The sequence below is a fragment of the Populus trichocarpa genome, chromosome 6, assembly GCF_000002775.5.
Source record: "Populus trichocarpa isolate Nisqually-1 chromosome 6, P.trichocarpa_v4.1, whole genome shotgun sequence".
Lineage (NCBI taxonomy): Eukaryota > Viridiplantae > Streptophyta > Magnoliopsida > Malpighiales > Salicaceae > Populus > Populus trichocarpa.
This window is the reverse complement of record NC_037290.2, coordinates 4,858,636-4,877,829: the sequence shown is the minus strand read 5'-3', so window position 1 is coordinate 4,877,829 and position 19,194 is coordinate 4,858,636. Positions and strand designations below refer to the sequence as shown.

At 31.3% G+C, this 19,194-nt stretch overlaps 1 protein-coding gene across 6 annotated transcripts; it reads right to left on the bottom strand.

Moving 5' to 3' along the window:
- Positions 1–15,264: 15,264 nt before the first annotated feature.
- Positions 15,265–18,983, bottom strand: LOC18099929 (uncharacterized). 6 transcript variants are annotated; one of them, XM_024602834.2, is made up of 4 exons: positions 18,772–18,974; positions 18,205–18,272; positions 17,090–17,231; positions 15,265–16,600 (listed from the first exon to the last, which is right to left on the bottom strand). In XM_024602834.2, the coding sequence occupies exon 4, from the start codon at positions 16,508–16,510 to the stop codon at positions 15,422–15,424; it is 1,089 nt and encodes a 362-aa protein (XP_024458602.2). In that variant the 5' UTR covers positions 16,511–16,600; positions 17,090–17,231; positions 18,205–18,272; positions 18,772–18,974; the 3' UTR covers positions 15,265–15,421. The 6 variants fall into 6 exon arrangements, with proteins under 6 accessions (XP_024458602.2, XP_052310257.1, XP_024458603.2 ...); XM_052454297.1 differs by having other exon boundaries at positions 17,090–17,212; XM_024602835.2 differs by lacking the exon at positions 17,090–17,231.
- Positions 18,984–19,194: the final 211 nt, after the last annotated feature.

The window sequence follows — 19,194 nt, the reverse complement described above, 5'->3', positions numbered from 1 at the left end:
TGAGAGGGAGGTATAGTCAGACAAATCAAATACCCGTGAGAGGAGATGAGATGCGATAATTGGACTAATTAGGTCAGTGATAAGCTCCAGTGCTTATACAAGTGATAGGTACTTTCGCCTTTCGGATTTTTTATAAGTCAGTGGTCGTATCAGGCGTTATTAATACGCTGAATATGGACGTATTTCAGCCTGAATTTGCGGGGATTTCCATGTATAACCACTGAGTTTATTTTCAGTGTTTTATTTGCAGGTTTGCCACCTAACCTAACATCTCATTCTGAGCTATTATTTCTTTTAATTATTATTTTTAAATACCAATTCGTAAATATTTTAATATTAAAATAAAAAATTATAATCAATTCTTTATCTCCAAATCAAACCAATAAATTATAAAAAAAAAATATTGCCTGTCAACTTTTTCTTGGATAGGAAACCACAATGCCAATTAGCATGTAGATTCGCTTACCATATAAGTTAAACTTCAAAAATAGATTTGCAAAAAATTAATGCGTCTTTTCTTAACTCAAAGTATACGTCACTAGCTTTTCTTAAGTTAATTAGTGAATAAATTAAACTATATTATCGCATATATTACTTCTATAAAACATATTCATAATGACAGGTCCAAAAAGAATGCTCTAAGAAAAATAGCATGTTAATTTAACCTTTCTGAATAAAATTTGGGTGAAAACTTTTTTAATTCATGATTGGTGGCAACAAATCATTATTACTAGATGGTATTTTTTTTTTTCATTCATTCTAAAAGGAATAGTATTTACAGATAAATTTTATAGATAGCGTGGAATAATTAGTAATATTCTATTAGTTATTTCATGCGCTTACTTAAAAAAAAAAAAAAACACAACTAGGAAAAAAAATTTAAATAAAGATATTTTTATTATTTTTTATGGTTCATGAGTTTTTTTTGTTTGTTTTTTTTAATATTAATTCATCAAATAACTGATGGAATATTACTACTTATTTCATGATTGCCATAAATTTTTTTGTGTTTAAATGTCCAATTATAACATTGACGGTAATAATTTGGTGAGCATTTTCTCTCTTTCCTCTGGTTCCTCCATGATTTAGCAATGTTTTGGTCATTGCTCGTGCACATTCTAAAAGCTGGCCCTTTTTGTATAAATTTTTTTATGGAAATAAATTTAATTATTATCCTTTCAAAGGGGAACTAATTAACCAACTTTTAACATAGTCACTTTCTTTAAATTTGGTATGTGAGTAAATATATTACTATTTTAGGTCCTAATTGTGGGCAATGAGATTGCACTATTTATTTAGTGGCGTAGGTGAACCAACCAATGTGACAACGAATTGCAATCAGGGAAAGCAAAGTTTGTTTGGTGAATTGAAATTTAGAAATTAAAAAAAAAAAAAAAAAAAGTCTCGTGCCTCACGCGCTTAAAGATAAGGTTTGGACAGCAGCCAAGCAAACACCAATATGACCCTGTCGTTTTCTCCTTGGAAGACAAATCATGCTTGGCCACAAACCTCGTGCCCACGCAGTGTAAACATGTTTGCACGGTCACTGTTAACTCCAACCTGGTTTTACAAGTTAATTTGAAAACTTGAGATTAACAACCAAACACAAGCTAGTAGACCCAGTCAAACTAGTTCGACCTAGCTAACTCTTTTGCAATTTACGCTAAACTCCCGGGTCGACATAAAAAAAATGAAATATTATTATTTTGATAAAAATAGCTTATCCAGTTATTCAGGAATTGACCTGATAGTGGAAGTTTTTTTTCAAGTTAGTCCTTGAATTGAGTGTTGCAGCTAATACTAGATTGAAAATTGTGTGCCTGCTAGGGAGTTGGACGTGGTTTAGGAGAACGGTGGATAATCTCCATCGTTATAAAGACAGGATAGTGACTTGTAAATATCCTTAACTTTTGATGTAGAGATGAGAAAACTTTTTTTTTAAAGAGTTTGTGAGAGCTGCTGGATGCTTTGCAAAGAATAAAAGCCATCTTATTTATTTAATAAAAAATAAATATAAGATAATGTATGTTGTAAATTTAATTTTAAGTTCAAATGATTTTCACTCGAGAAAATACAGTATTAGATAATAATATAAATAACTTAAATGTTTTAACTAAATTAATTTTTTAATAATATTTATAAAAAAAACATCCCACGTCAAGGAATAAGTCATGGATGGAATATAAAGGGGAAAAGAAAGGCTAGTAGGCTACTAGTGTCTCTCTCTCAACTTAAACCAGGTTGTTTGGATGAGGTTTCTAACTTCACAGATCTGTCCAGAAAAGAATAACTGGCCTGAACCATATTTTGACACCCATGCCCTTCTTGTCCTACTGCAATTACCGGATTTATAATTAAGTTTCTAGAAGAAGTGCCCTGGGCCTGTTTTTTATAAAATTAATGGCACATCATCGCTAAGTGCTCCCATCAATAATTTTATAGATTTTCTTTTTCCGGCGAATGCTCCAAAGCTTGATTGGGCCATTCTTCTGCTTGCTACTTGAACTTCGCCAGTTTGTTCTCTACTTATTGCTTTTTTTTTCCCGTGAGACTTGATTAAATTCGATTAACTTGATAAAAATTTAATTTATTTTTTTAAAAAAAGTCACACATCATGTTTTGGTTGACATGATCAATATGTACATGATATAAATCTTATATAATTATTTACATGAAAAGTGTAGGCATTGTTTGTTTTTATAATGGCCCGTGTTTTAAAAATAATTGAATTTTTTTATTTTTTTTCAAATTATTTTTGTAGTATTTTTAGATTGTTTTAATATATTAATATTAAAAATAAATCTTAAAGAATAAAAAACCTAACAAAAGCTTAGTACCAGGAAAAGGAAGAACAAGAAGAGGATCCTTCGTTGTTCTAAAAAGGTCAAGGTATATAATATTATTTTCAACGAAAACAAAAGGGTGACTCAAGAGGTAAACACGGAAACGAGAAAGAAACGAGCTGTCCATATCATCTGCGTAAGAGCTTGAGTAGTACGCAACTATGCATCTCTTTCTACCTAAATAATTAAGCAAGTTTTTAGTTGCTTGTTAAAAGCACATGTCCCAACGTGTCATGACCTTAACATGCCTGATCATAGACTTCCTGGCTTGAAATTGACCCCTCGACGTTTTATCATATGATTAATTATATAAATCCTCTTGTAATTTATTTATTTGCTTTTATTTTTTAAAAAATTATACTTTGTATCTCCCTTGTTTTTTATATCAGATTTAATTTTTATTTTTTTAATTATTTAATTTTTAAGTTCTTATGATATCCGGTGCATCGGACTAAATACACAGGTGCTTTTATTTTTCATCTAATATTAAATTATTCTAAAATTCAACTTTGTAGTTTTTTTTATTATTATTAAGTGTTATTTTTTATCACCTTTTCCTTTTAGATTTAGCACATTTATTATTGTTGTTTTTTTTATTATATACTTAAATTAAGTCATCTTACTAAAAAATGTACTAAATAATATTTTACTATTTTAATTAAAAATATTTTAATTTAATTATATAATAAAAAAAATTACATAAAAGGACTTACCTTATTTTGTTAATAATATTTTTTATTATTGCTCAAAATCCTCGAAGCTTTATTAATATTTTAATTCCTTTCTATACATAAATGACATAAAAGGACTTATCTCTATTTTGTATTTGTTTTTACATGTGACATAATATTATTAGTTGATATAGGATTCAATTACACACATATTCATGTGTCATGATGGGAGTTTTTCTCATGAAATGCAATAATTTTACTATCTATATCAACATATAATAGTAAAACAAATACATAAAATTTACAATTCTCAAACAAACAAGTGGACATGTAACGTTACAAGTAATGACTACTATAATTTACGAACAACCCGTAGCTAAGGGGTAATTTAATTGATCAAATCTTAAGTTTGCTTCTTAATAATCATAAGTTTGAGTCAACATATAATAGTAAAACAAGTACATAAAACTGACAATTCTCAAACAGACAAGTGGACATGTGACGTGACAAGTAATAACTACTGCAGTTTACGAACAACCCGTAGCTGAGGGGTAATTTAATTGATCAGATTTTAAGTTTGCTCCTTAGTAATTATAAGTTTGAGTCATCTCAAGGCTACTGGAGATTTATATAGTCATTAATTTCAGGGTCTGTGAAATTAGTCAAAGTGCGCACAAGTTGGCTTAAACACCCATGTTAATAATAAAAAAAACCAACATGTAGTTTGTTAAAAATTTAAATTGTTTTTTTTTAAATTATATTTTTAATTTTTTAAAATCGTTTTGATATGATGGTGTTAAAAATATATTTTAAAAAATAAAAAATTATTTTAATATTTTTAAAAAATATATAATTTTTTAAATAACTGCTAACACAATATTAAATACTCTTAAAATCATACATGCAGATTGCGAAAGTAATTTCTTGGACTCTTATCTTTATTTTCAAAATACAAATATGAAATGTTGTGCATCTATTAACTAAAATTGAAAAAAGTGTTTAGGATTGGAATCAAAGGATCAATAAGTCAAATTTCATAAAATTCACTAAATAAAACAATTATAAAAGAATATATTAATTTATGTCAACCTTGCAAGGAAAGTGACAAGAAGCAACAATGAACGAAACCCTCCTAATACCATTGAATAAGAGTTTCATCCCTGTCAAACACAAATATATACGTAACTCTCCATATAGTATTTGAGAGTCATAATTTAATTTATGTTCGCCCAACAATAAATTGGACTGGTCAAAAATTCCATGCACCGATCAAACTATATTTAAAGACTATAATTTTTTCAAGTAAACAAGCATCAAACATTAAAGGTAACCTTTCACATTCCAATGAACTACTCAACTCCTCCTAGTGCTGATATAAAAACTAATACCCAACCATCTAATAAATAGCCCAATAATAATAGTTTGGAACTAAAAGGTTTGTTTCTCATGTAATCTCATGTTCGAGCCATATGATTGCTAATATGATGGCCACTGGAGACTTACATGGTCGTTAACTTCAGGATCCGTGAGATTAGTCGAAGTACACGCAAGCTAACCCGGATACTTACGTTTAAAAAAAAAAAACTCTCAAGTTTTTACTAGTTACGATACCAGTCAAAATATGAAAAATTATATCAAACCAAATAGAGAAAAAACACAAAGAGAAAAAAAAAACATGCCAGCTTACATAAATAACCAACAACACTCGATTTAAATTCAAGTTAAAAAAAATACAAAAAACACAAAAAAATCTTTATATTACTTCCTTAATAATATATACATATTAATGTGATTTTTTTCATACTCAACACAGTATTAATTTACTTAAAAAGGGACCACTACAACATATACAACAGGCATCATAATGTTTTCTAGAATTATACCATTTGTATTCAACTATTTCTTAAATTCTATGACCCAACCCATTTATGAACATGTTAGTATAGTTGTATTCGCACCGATCAAATTAACTCTCACTGTTCCAACATAAATACAATCCATGCTGCATAAGGTGGAAGGACGACTATGACACGTCGTGATTTCACATCAGCAACACTCGTATTTCTGTAAACCACAACTCCTTGTTGAAGAAGAATCTCAAAATATAATAATATGGGTATAATCTAACTAGTTAAATTTTAAATTTGCTTTTTAAAAGTTATCGATTCGAATTTTATAAATTTTATGATTATTAGAGATTTATACAGTCGTTAACTTCATGATTTATAGAATTAATTAAGATACACGCAAACTGATTTAAAAACTAAAAAAATCTCAAAATAAAGAAGAATACAAAGAAATATAAATAGCTCTAAAATTGATTGTTAACACGTACTGTGCGTCTTATCTCTCAAATTATCTCTGAAATTATAATTATATATATATTCTTAATTTAAAAAAATAGATTCTTCAAACATTGAAACAATTAATCTTACATTATGTTTTGATATTTTCACTTGATTGATCTTAAAGGACACCTAGATGAAATCTTTAGCCAGTATCTAAGAGAATTTATTAAATTCTTGTATATATACGGTGTCAATATGAGAGCATGCATGTCAGATTGTTCAGAAAGGGAACTGGCATCGATTAACATGCAAGTTGGGCGCGCCGCCTGAGAATATGTTTATCATTGAAAAAAATTGTTAGAGTGTTCTTGGTATTGCGGCGAAATAATATTTATAAAAAAATAATATTATTTTTATTTAAAATTAAAAGAAAAAGAAATATTAGAACAAAATTTTAAAAAATGCGCTCAACATGCATGAATTTGTTGCTTTATACTTTACTGAATCACGACCTAAAAGATGATCACACAATTCCAGCCCTATTATGGGAGCTCAAGCAGACCATTTTTAAACGAGTCCAGTCGCAATTTCTTAATCTTCCGTTCCCCAATCATGCTTCAATAGAATTTCTCTCTCCGCGTAGCCCCACCGTTATAAAAAATAAAATGGCCCAAAGTCAATGTCGACACTACTATAATATCATATCATGTCGCCTTATTAATCAGTACTATCCTCTTTAATTTTAGAAAATATTAGCAAAAGCCTTCAGGTAATAAATACAAAACATTAATATATTTTTATGTAAAAAATTAGTCAATATAATTAATTGACTAATTTCATGGGACCGCATCATTAAATACTATCCTTTTTTTATTTTAAGAAATTTAAGTAGAAAAAAATATTTAAATTAACTGCTGTCCCTTCTTCAAATAAAATCTGTCTAGCGTGATAAATATTATTTTTTAAAATATATATTTGTTTATAAATATATTAAAATAATATATTTTTAAAATATATTTTTAACATAGACACGTTAGAAAAGTATATTTCGCATGTACTGACAAGGTCAAGTCCATCCAAAAGTTGCTATCATGACACGCAACTCAGAGTGACTCACCTAGCGAGTATAATTTATCTACATACTCGAGCAAGTAGAGATCTACAAACCAAATAATACTCTTTTTATTATTTTTAATAATAATTATGGACTTATTTATACATCTGTGAAAGACGTCAAATAAATGGATAAAGTGAACGTGTCATGAAAGATAAGTCATTTTACGATAAATTGAATTTTATCGCAGATATCACGATATGTGTTTTTTTTTTAAAGCATTGCTATCGTTTTCAACAAGGGAGAAAAAGAAAAAACAACCACACGTCAATTCTGGGTGACGCAGGACAATTTAAACGGTTCTAATCAGGTCGTTTTGTATTTATCAAGAAAGAAAAGAGAGAGAGATGGGTTGTTTTCACATGCAGACGCTCCCTTTGTAGTTATGGTGTGGCCATCTTGGTAGCCTCTAGTATTGAGCAAATTAATTAAGATGTGAAGTCATTGTCTCATCATGTGAGCTTTGAAATCAAATTTTCTTTCTCCTACCTTTCTTTATTTACTATGACAAATAATTTTAGTTCATTTTATGGTCGTGGAAAAGTGTTGAACGCTAGATTGTTTTCTTCACATGTTTTAATATAGTGTTTAAATTTCTATGTAAAGGCACGAGAAAAAAAAATACTAGTCATTAAATTTCAACTTGGAATTTAGTATTTAATTTAATTGATTAATAAATATGATTTTTAAGAATGCTAATGAATCAATTTGAGATCATTATAAATATGATTCCTTATTAGGGGTGGGCAAAAAAACCGAAAAACCGATTAAACTGAAAAAAAATAACTGAAAAAATCGAACCGTGAAAAAAAATCAATTAAAATTTTGAAAAAACCGACCGGTTTGGTTTCAGTTTTATAAACCTGAAACCGAAAAAAACCGAGGCAAACCGAAAAAACCGAGTCAAACCGAACCAAGCCGGTTTGAACCTGTTTTGTCCAAAAAAATCAAACCGAACCGAAACCAGTCGGTTTGAACCGGTTTTGGTTTTTTTTCAAAAAAAAAAATCGATTTGGTTACTTTTTTTGATAAAAACTGAACTGAACCGAAAATGATCACCTCCATTCCTTATGGATCATTATAATTTTATTATGAACAACTTGTTTTTTAACTGATATAAAAGATAATTTTAACAAAAAAAAAAAATATTTTACTTTTTTGTCTTAGTTTCTTTAATCAAATACTATTTATCTCTGCTATTTCTATTTTTTTTTATATAAAATAATAACTAAATATTATCTATTTATGTAGATCAAACACCAACAAATTTGTAGTATCTTTTTTTGTTAACCACCTTCGCCATCTAAAACAGGAGGAAAAAAAAAGAAACTATCAAAGGAATTTTTCTAAAATATACACTAAGCAGGACACACAACAAGAAGGAACTAAATTTTTTAAATTAAAATATTCTTTTAAACCCAACCACTCGACTACAATGAAGTAGTAGTACTCAGCATCCCATGTTGTGATAGCCCTAAAGTAGAGCAGTTAGAGCAGCTCCCATCCGAGAGTCCAATAATAATAATAATAATAAAAATCAAATTCGATTCATTTGCAAATTACAAGCGAAATTCAATGAATATTGTACGAGCATGTGAAATTATAAATTAGGATTTTTATTCGAATTCTAACATGCTTTGAGGCGGCCGTGGCAACAAGTTATTGTGGAGGTTGTCAAGTTTTCAACGCAAAGAACCTTGCGTTGAAAATTTGAATGAGGAGATGGGTTCTTGATTTCGAGCTTGTTTCGCAGTGTGGTTGTGGGTGTTTTTCAAATAACTTTTCGTGTTAAAATACATGCCAATGATGTTTTTTTATTTTTTAAAAATCATTTTTAATATCAGCACATCAAAACGATCTAAAAAATACAAATTATATTAAATTTTAGCAAAAAAATAAATAAATTTCAAATTTTTTAGGAACGCAAGTTGAACCACGTTCCCAAACGATTCCTTTCATTGTCAGCCTGTAGAACATGACATTACAACCCATCTTTGAAAGTTGAATCGATCGAAGGCTTTCCAATTTTCTTTTATGGATCGTCGTATCATGATATTATTTGACAATATTTTCATGTCATGTTATAGAAATACCAGTCATCGAAGATGTAGCCAGCTGACAATTAATTACTGGGATTTTTATAAGATAATGTTTTTTCTCCTTGTTTTTTATTTTAAAAAATATTAAATTATTTTTTTAAATTTCTTTAATAATATATATATATATATATATAGAAAGAAAGATTAATACATAACTTTTTTGAAAAAGTTAGCTTCCATGAGTTAAAAATCTTGGCTCCTGGTTAATTATTCTTTTACTCAATTTAGTAACAGTATTTTCGTCAAAATTTATTTTTAACAAGATATATTTATGATTTTTTAAGTAAAAAATTAAAGAACAACTTAAAATCAATCATGTAGGATGTAACTCCTAGTGGGCTGCCCTCCTTTTGAAAAAAAAAAATAATCTAAAAAAGTCACATGACACAAATATTATTGAATATATAAGATTCTTTTGAAAAGATTGCTCTGGTGAGGTTAGCATTCCTAAATTTATAACAAAGGGGGGGCTTTTGCTCTAAATTTTTAGTACATAAAAGTAAGGACAAACTTGAACAAGACCTTCCTAGCTGTTTAACAAAGAAGAAACTTTTTTATTGCGTATAATCCCACGCTTAATACTTCATCGTTGCGTATCGAGATTTTTTATTTATTAACGTTGGTGTTTGGACCAGCTTGTGCGGACCTCGATTAATCTCATGGCCCTTGAAATTAATAGCCATATAAGCTTTCATTGGTCCTGAGATTTGTGAGACTCGAACTGGTAATATCTAGAGAACAAATCTAGAATCTGATCAGTTGAATTACATCCCGGGATTACATATCAAGATTTTTATACTTTGATGTTGTATATCAAGATTTGTACAGGGAAGGCATTGAACGTATAAGTTTATGATGCAAGGTACGGCCACCTCTACCCTTTAATTAGTGTCCACGAGAAAATTGTTTCCTAGGTAAATGTCACTTTCCATGAAGTTTCATTTGGTGTGAAAAAGAAAAAGAAAAAGAAAAAGAAAAAGGTTTCGTTGCATTTGTCAATGCATTTTCGTGGGACAGATAGCCGAGTGCCCACTACTGTCTCCTACTCTTATCAAATTATCTTTATTCTGTAATTTATTATATGGATTTCAAAAGTTTATTCTTGAAGCATACCTTTCTAGCGTCTCTCTTTTTTCTTCTCTTTTTCAAAGTTCAAACCCTAACTTTCTGTGTACGTAATTGTCTCGATATTTTTCTCTGGGTAGTGGGAATTTATCTCTTGGGACCATTTTTCAGACTTACAAATGCTTTGTTTCGTGTTAAAAACCGATTAAACGGAGAGCTACCTCTAATATATTTTATTGATAATTAAAGAAGGTTTTTCTTCTCTTTTTTTTAGGATAAGAAGATAGAATCGAGTACTCTCTTTCATGGATAACTTGAAATCACCAAGCACAATACAATTAATTTCTCATCCGTCTTGATTGCTGTGTCCTTCATGCATGGTTCCTGGACCATGTTATGCTCACAAAAACTTGGATGATGGGAAAATCACCTTTAATCGTTAAGATGACATTAATTATTGTTCCAAGCGAACATACACTAGATGGATAATTTTTTAATATAAATATAGTTCACTTAGCAAATCAACCACACCGATTACCACCTTGATCTATTACAGCACCTAGTTATAGAGGGAGATTCCTCTATGCCAGCTAGCTAATTAAATTATTTTGATCCATATAAAACTGTTCTCGATCCTTAGTCGTTCTTAATAGACCGGTGGCCCGATCTACGCTACATGCCGTGTCAAATTTTTCCTTACATAAAAAAATAATGCTCATTCGATGATAGTGTTTTTAAAGGATAAAGAAAAATCTAGGACCTTGGTCATTGATTCAAATAGGTTCAATAAGTTTGGTTAATTTAATAATATAATTATATTAAAAAAAACCAACTACAATGACTAATAAAAAAAATTAACACTTGTCAATATTATAAAAAGATACCATTTAAATATTCTTAAAAACATCAACGATCTTATTTGGTAACAAAGAAAATTTTGAATTAGAACAACATAACCTCATAAAGAGAAAGATGAAAAAAAAATCCAAAGCTAATTTACCAACAAATCAAACTCTAAAGCACGAGTTGAAAAAAATTAATTTTAAAAAAAGATAAAAAAAACCCGACTTAAATCATCATTCCAAATTCGCGGCCTAGTCGTAAGACCAGGATAAACCCTTGTAGAAGAAATTGAATAGAACAATAAAGGTCAACTCTCAAGCAAATTAAATGATGGAAGGTGAAACTGAAAAAAAATCAATTAAAAAAAACTTAGTCAACCTATGTTAACTCGATTAGCTCGCGACCCGCTACATGAGATTGAGATAACCCTATAGAAAGAAAAACAAAAACAATCATGAAGCTCAAGGTCCAATAACCTAATTTCAAAAGATGAAATTGAATTTTTGTTTTTTTTTTAAACAACCTAAAACAAAAGATCGAAGCCAAATCAGGCTAATTTTTAAAGCTCGTGACTCGGGTAATGAGATCAGGATTACTACATAAAAAAAACCACAAAAAAACCACAAAGCAAAATCTTTAATCATCCAAATATGGAGTGATGAAATTGAAAAAAAAAAATCTTCGACCGCACCATCTGGAATAGCTCGATCCGCCGCTCTTAAAATTAAGGAAACATTTGACTTTTGAGAGACACCTTACACGCCACCCGAAGAGTATTGGTGTATCCCACGTGTTGGCGCGAGTGTTGAACGTGCCAACCAATTTTAGTTTTAAAATTATATTTTATATTTATTACAATATTAAATTGTTCGTCAATCAAACTTCACTAAAAAAACTAGGTTAAAAATATAAAAAAGCTCATGCTCTCTATTTAATTAAATTTTATTTTTAAAGATAATTCAATTATTTTATTATGCTCTAAAAATTTAAAAAGATTGAGTTTTCCCTTATCAACATGATAATAACTAATATATTCTAATAAAAAAATTGATTATACCCGGTAACCATTCAAGAAAGATAAAATCATTCGTACAATGATATAATCCACATTACAATGAGTATGGATATATAATAAAACACTTATCCCTCTCTCTCTCTCCTTTTTTTTTAATTTAATACAATACTTTCTCACAATATCATAAGGACAACAATACTCAAGTTTGTTTGTGTCCGGGGATGCCATAAAAAGAATGTTTCCAAGTGTGGTTGAGAGTTGAGACACCGAAATAATGCCCCATTAAATCATGACCGCTAATTATCCACATCAACAAATTAATTTCTAATACCAGTTGACAAGTGGCGATGTAAGACTTTAAAAGAAACTTCGTTTTCCTGACTACATGGGACCTGCCAGGTTTTTCCACAACTTTCTGTGCACACTTGCATTCCACAAAATAATGCACTCCAAATAATAAAAGCTAATAAATACACCGGCAAGTTTTCAGAAAAATATCGCAATCCCTTGTAGAAAAAAAGAATATGGCCTTTATTTTTGCATGATGATTCATTAGATTCCTTGTGCATATGCTCCATTATTGAGAGAGAGAGAGGGGGGAGGAGAGGTACCAAACCTTGGTGATGCTTGCACTGGAGCACCCGCCTACGTAATAAAATTTCTGTACATATCTAGATCCCCAGCTGGGCACGGTGCATGTTTAAGGAGTTCTTCCCAACCAAACTAAGAGTAAGACACTTTCAAATCTTTGTTCCTTAAACAAAGGCACTTTTGTCGCCATTCAGGATCTTTCATCCACGCCACTTTTTTCTTACTTGCTGAAAAATTATTTCATTACATAAAGCAGCCTGCTGCTCGGCTGTAATTTCTCCCTTTTAAGTATTAGTATTATTGCTTTGAATGAGGATTTGGTTTGAAAACATGACTTTGAAAGAGAAATCTTTTTTGTTTTGTTTTGTTTTTTTATAAACGTGATTAAGGAAATGAAATGGTAGTAAAAGTAGGAAGAGAGGCCAGATTTATGTCTAAGACTTTGAGTTAAAGCTTTAAGAGGAGATAGTAAGAGAAGCAAAAATCTGGTTCAGTGTAGTAGAGCATGGAGAATGGTTTCATTATAAATATATGGATTTTTTTTTCAATTTCCGCTAATAACAGGCCTGACAATTGAATCCTTAACCCCAAACACGCTGCTCAAATAGAGGAAGCTCACTGAGAACTTTCGTCGAGCACTTTGTGTGCATGACAACAGGCATCCCATTCACTATCACATTTGCATGATGAGAGATATATGCAGAGTTTTTCCTAAAAGAGTACTTTTTTTTTTTAACACAACGCATTCATTAATCTGACATGGAAATATAAAATACTAAAAAACTAATAAGACTCTTTTTTTTTTCTTTCGGAATTTTAATGGCTCCCTAAAACTTTCCACTTTACTCCTTTTTCTTTAAAAAAATTCTAACCCGTCTCTTTTCAAACCCTAATCTGTCCCCAAATTATGAACAAAAGCAACAATAAATTTGTTTGGTGAATGATTTTAAGAACATATTTTTTATTGGTTTTAAGTGATAAGCTATGAAAATGTGAAACACACATTTAAGATAAAGCACACACGTTTTTAAGAAGCACTCATGCAGGCTCTCAATTATTGGGCACCCAAGAAAGCAATCTTCCCCACCTCATTTCCTCTCATTTTCATAACGTAATTGCAATACAAACAACAAACCACCGCGTTTTTTTTCGCATAAAAAAATCTGCTGTTTTGCACCATAATGGAGCTGTTCCCAGCTTTACGGTTAGTCCAATTCTGCAATTAGTTTTTTTTTTATCTGTGTGTGTATTATATATAATATTTTTATATAGTTTTTTTTTATATAAATATTAATATAGTTAAAATAAATATGAACGATTTCGAAAACCCTATGTTGCATATAAAAAATTTAAAAACATGTCTTATAATTTATTTAGTGGTAAGTTTTAACTTAAATGCATGCGCTTGGGTTAGTTTCTCAAGAGTCTCGGGTTTGTTTCTTCCTCTCCACTGTTTTTAGCTTGTTTTGCTTTTGGTTTATCTTAGCACTTTGTTGTTCTTTCACTCTATTCTAGAGCGAGCTTAGATTCTAGTTTCTTTGAAAGAGAGGTTACGACTTACGAGTTCAAAATTCATTTGGTTGGTAAACTTATCAAAATTCATTTGGTTGGTAAACTTAAAAGGAGGTCATCTTTTTAAATGTTGTTTTTAGAATCGTGAGAGGTTGATTATATATATTCGTTTAATTTGCAGTAAGTGACGAACAAGTTTGGATTTATGTTTTACGTGATATTTTGTTTTAATTGCATGTTTACCATGAGATAAACAAAGCTTATAAACTAAATTTTATGAATACGTACTAGTATACTTTGTTTGGGCAACAACCAAATCTAAACTCCCAGCATTCGCTTGCAATTCTTCCAGATTTTCATTTCTTGATCCAACTGACTTGCCCAATATTTTTATTTTGATGTTATGAATTGGAATTTAGTTTTCAACATTATATAAGGAGTTCTTTATCAATCTGCCAATTTGGTCCTTGCCGGATGAGCTCACGACTCTACTTGGCGACAAGTTCCTGCTTAGAAAGCTTGATATGCTCACCTAGAACAGTGTTAGATGCTGTCTTGTATTCTTGTTTTGAATGCCAGATTCCTTATTAATGTTTTCTAAGAATGTTGTGTTTTTTTTCCTTAAATGTTTTTTATTATGTGTTGAAAAACTTATAGGTGAAGCCATAGAGCATTTTGTAGCTTCCCATGATTGTTTTAGAGAGGCAAATAAAATGGTGAAAATTGATCTCGACTTTTATGATCAATAAATAACTAATCCTTGAAGAAGCTTTCACCAGAGTTCGCGAAAAACATTGTAAACTTTTAAAATTTATGGTAATTTAGTTTAATACTAATTTACTGGCCTGAAGATCGGATTAATTTTTATTTTTTAATGTGAAAAGGCTATAAAATCTATAAAATCTTGTTATTAAAACTAGTTCAGCAAGTAAACCATAAAATCTCTTTACCTGATTTTTTATCTATTATAAATTTAAAATTAAAATATGTAAAAATTACTTTAAATAATTTGACAGTCCAATAGCAACTTGATACATGATTTGGTTATTAAAAAAAAAAAAACACAAAAATTGTATTTTATTTTTTTTCTTCCACAATTTAAATAAATAAAAAAAACTTTGAAGATGAAAAAAATAAAAAAAACGAAAGTGAAAATCAGAGAGCCAGCTCCGACGCCGAGACTTCTTAGAAAAAGGAGGAACACTAATACCAGCTAGTACAAATTGAATGAAGCAGCAAATATCATTTTTTTAACGATCAATTTTCTTCCTTGTTTGCAACTAGACATCCCTTTACAAAACTAGGCATTGGAGTCCTAAACAAAGAAAAGGTACTGCATCTACACATTTTACTCACTTGATTTGGGCTTTGCCGAACCCTTCATTCGTGTGTTCGTAAACAACCCCCGGGGAGAAGAAACCTCAACTTATCCGCATTCTCTATCAAATAAGCTGGAAGATGAACCGCAGAAGCCGAATGAGGTATTGGTCCCATCTTCTTAATCAGCTCCCGAAACGTGTACTCCTCAGGTAGCATATCAAAGAGATCATCTCCCCTGCAAATGAGTTTCTGAATTCTAGAGTAGTTCAAAAAACCCTTCCTCCTAACTCTATCTGCATGGCTATAAGCAGTCATCTTAAACACAAATTCCTGAAGTCGACGGAAGCAAAAACTACAATGCCACCCAGAATCAGAAAGAATAAGGTCAGTTTGGCGTGAATGCCGATATCTGGTCTGAGGACCAAAAATCTGGATTGTGGCCCGCCAACTACTGTAATCTACAGGGAACTCAAATGAGTACATGTAGTGCTTCAGCTCGAGGTGTATGGCATGTGGAATTTCTTCACACCACTGCAGTAGTTTCACGGTGTGCGGGCTTGGAATCTCATCAGCATCAGACATAATTATCAAGTCACCGTTGGAAATTCCTGAACCGCGGAGCAATCCAGTCATAGCTCTCCGCTGCTCAAACTCGAGTCCAAAAGGGCTTTCATATGTTCCACGGGTAGCAATTCGGCCTGAAAATACACCATGGACAATCTTCTCCTTCGCAAAGGCAAACCTAAACCGGTTCGAGTCAAAGAAGAGAGGCTTGGGGATGCCGGTGAAAGTGGTGTTTGACTCAAGGATTACAAATTTAGTGATGTAAGGATGAAGCTCTCTCCATCTAATCTCAAGAATGTCTAGCTCATTGCTAAAGATGATGGCATCAAATACACGACGAGGTTCGGAGCGTAGGGACCAACCATGTAGGAGGCAAAGATGTTCCATTGAAACATTCTCTGCATAATAGTGAGGTACATGCTTAAAGGGAGAAGGGGGATTGTCCCAAAGTGGACGGAAAAGGTAGGAGATATGCTGGGCATGTACGAGGATTCCAATCACACAAATCGGCACAAATATCAGCAGTATGAAGAGAACCTTAAAGGGTACTCTTCTGGAGGCTAAGCGGAGATGTTTAGGGGCCATGATTTGGAGTAGAAAGATCTAAAGGTGCAGTCACATGCATGGTCTCGGTTCTGTAAGCCCCAAAGTCATGCTTCTTCCACCATCAATCACCTACACAATATTTGGGTAGTCATGCATGAGACTAAGGGCAGTTAGAAAATTGTTTAATGACTTGTTCGCTAAACAAAGTTATTGAATAAAAATGCACAAAAAAAGAAGCTCACAAGCAGCATCAGGAAAATTTCTCGAGGGTTTTTTAGTTCAAAAGCATCATATTTCCTAGCTTGAAAGGGCAAAAAAAAAACAAAAACAAAAAAAACCAGTATGCAACAAATTGACATTCCCAATCCTGATATTATACACCCAACCATGGCTTATTAAAGTCTAACATGAAGTGGATCAGCCTTGAAGTCTAACAGAATGCAGTTAATGATCAAGTTATTATAAACATGCAATGTTGGAGTCAAGCATCATGGATTGCCACCACAACTGCCAATATTGAATTACTGAAACTTAATAGCAACAAAATCTTGAATGAGTTGCACAGCAATAGCATCATCATTGCCTTAAAAGTTCTTTGAACTAGACAATGCAGCAGACCTATTTTTAGTTTTCTGTGCTCAGAGGAACAGTTATTGAAACAAAACAAGCTGGACAACAACAACAACCAAGACTCAAGCCCAAACTAGTTGGGATCGGCTACATGGATATTATTTCACCATTCTGCACAAATTGCAACAAGCTGTAAAACAAAAGAAACTGGCATGAATAAAATTGACAAAGAAAGAAACATGAAGCAGAGGTTAAGCGCATTCTGAAATTTGGAAAATGGAAGTCAGGAAAGGTTTTTCTCCTTAAACTTGGTGCAGTTAAGCAAGCAAACAAATCAGTAGGAAAAACCCTCCTCAGAAAATTTTCAAGTAAACAAGCAGCAACAGCAATAGTCAATTTAGAACCCAATTCTTAAATCTCTTGTAACCAACTTCTCCCTCTCCTGAACTCTAAATGAAACCATCACACTAAAGCTATAAAGAAAAGAAATGAAACAAATGAAGCAAAGCAAAATTGAAGCACTAACTTACAATTTAATATGCACAGTCCATTACCTTTTCTATTTCTTCTTTAACAATAAAATCACAATTGTCAAAATTAATCATGCAATCACCTATCAGTTTCACATCCGTTACTCTAAAGCTTCCAAGCAGTTCCAAAGCATACAATGTCAATATTTTTCTATTGATGCTAGTTTGAGTAGTTTTCCTAATACTATGAACTCTTTTCAAATCTTTGAGTCGTAACTCTGTTGAATTTTGAACTTTAAGCGGATAGAGTTAGCTGCTTGGCATTCAAAGTTGCATGCGCGTGGGCGCGCACACATATATATATAGAGAGAGGGAGGGAGGGTGGGGGGAGAGAAGACACATGATAAGGTTATCCAAATAACTAGAATCTAGTATTTTTCAGCCCAAATATTCTCTTCCCTTAAATCCAATATGGTATCTCTTGTTCTTATCTCTCAACCTTTACTGTCAAGCTTACACTAAGAATTACATTGTGTGGAAGACACAATTTGCTTAAATCAATCGAACAATCAATACCCCACCTCTCCGAGAATCCACATAAATAAACTTGTCAAAAGCATCATAGATATTACACCAATAGGCTCCAAGGAGTAACAAGAAGTGACATAAAAAAGTAGAGTTGGCAAAGCAAACCTTATAACAGCTAGCCAATCAGCTTAGATTTCACACCAGAATTTATGACTATCTTTGTAATAAACAATCTGTTTATAACAATCCATTATGACAGACAATCAGTTTTCAACAAATCAAAGCTATTTTTCTTACAAACCCTTTGCAAACGTAAATAGCAACCACAATGTATCTAACAATTCAAGATAAGCATGCATCATCTTCATTCTCCTCTACAAACAAAAGAAAAAGGAAATCATTGTAACATTAAAGAAGCAATAATTTACCATAAAAAAAAAAGCAAGCAACACACCACTTGGAAAGAACCACAAATTAAGAGGGTTAAACCCAATTGACAAAAATGATTTTCAGATTAAAATAATAACAACAACAACAATTTCATATTTTCTACAGTAAATTACGATATATTTAATAACATGCAAAATAAAATATTAAAGAATTGACCATTATCATACTTAAATCTGAGAATATCCAAATCCCATTTCTTTAATGACATTCAAAATAAAAAAAATAAACAAGAAACCAAGTTGAAGCAAATAAGGAAAAGAAATTACAATTAAACATAATTACCTTAATTAAACCAAGTTCAGGAGGAGCTGGAGATTCATTAATTAAATGAATAGATTTGCTGAAAAATTCCCGTTGTAATGTGGCACCGTTTTTAGCTAAACAGAGAGGCAGAGATAGAGAGAGGAAATAAAAATATTTTTATTTTATGGTGGAGAGAAAGAAGAAGACGGGGGAGTGATTGTCTACGGGTTGAATACATGAAATTGTTGGCAAGTACAGCTCAAAAGTAGATTATATGGTCACGTGGCATGTTATTAGTAAAGGAAGTGGTGAAGTTTTTGGGTGGCGGGATGCAGTGAAGAAATGAGAGGCAGTGACGTGGCATTTTTTCTTTCTAGTCCCTACAGTATTTAGTAGGGACGACAAATTAAATTTAATAGGAATGAATAGTTTTTTTTAATAGTTATTTTACAATGAATATAG

What these genes read in the sequence shown, in the direction of transcription:
- LOC18099929 (XM_006381060.3), bottom strand. Translation starts at nt 16,510, where the DNA reads ATGGCCCCTAAACATCTCCGCTTAGCCTCCAGAAGAGTACCCTTTAAG.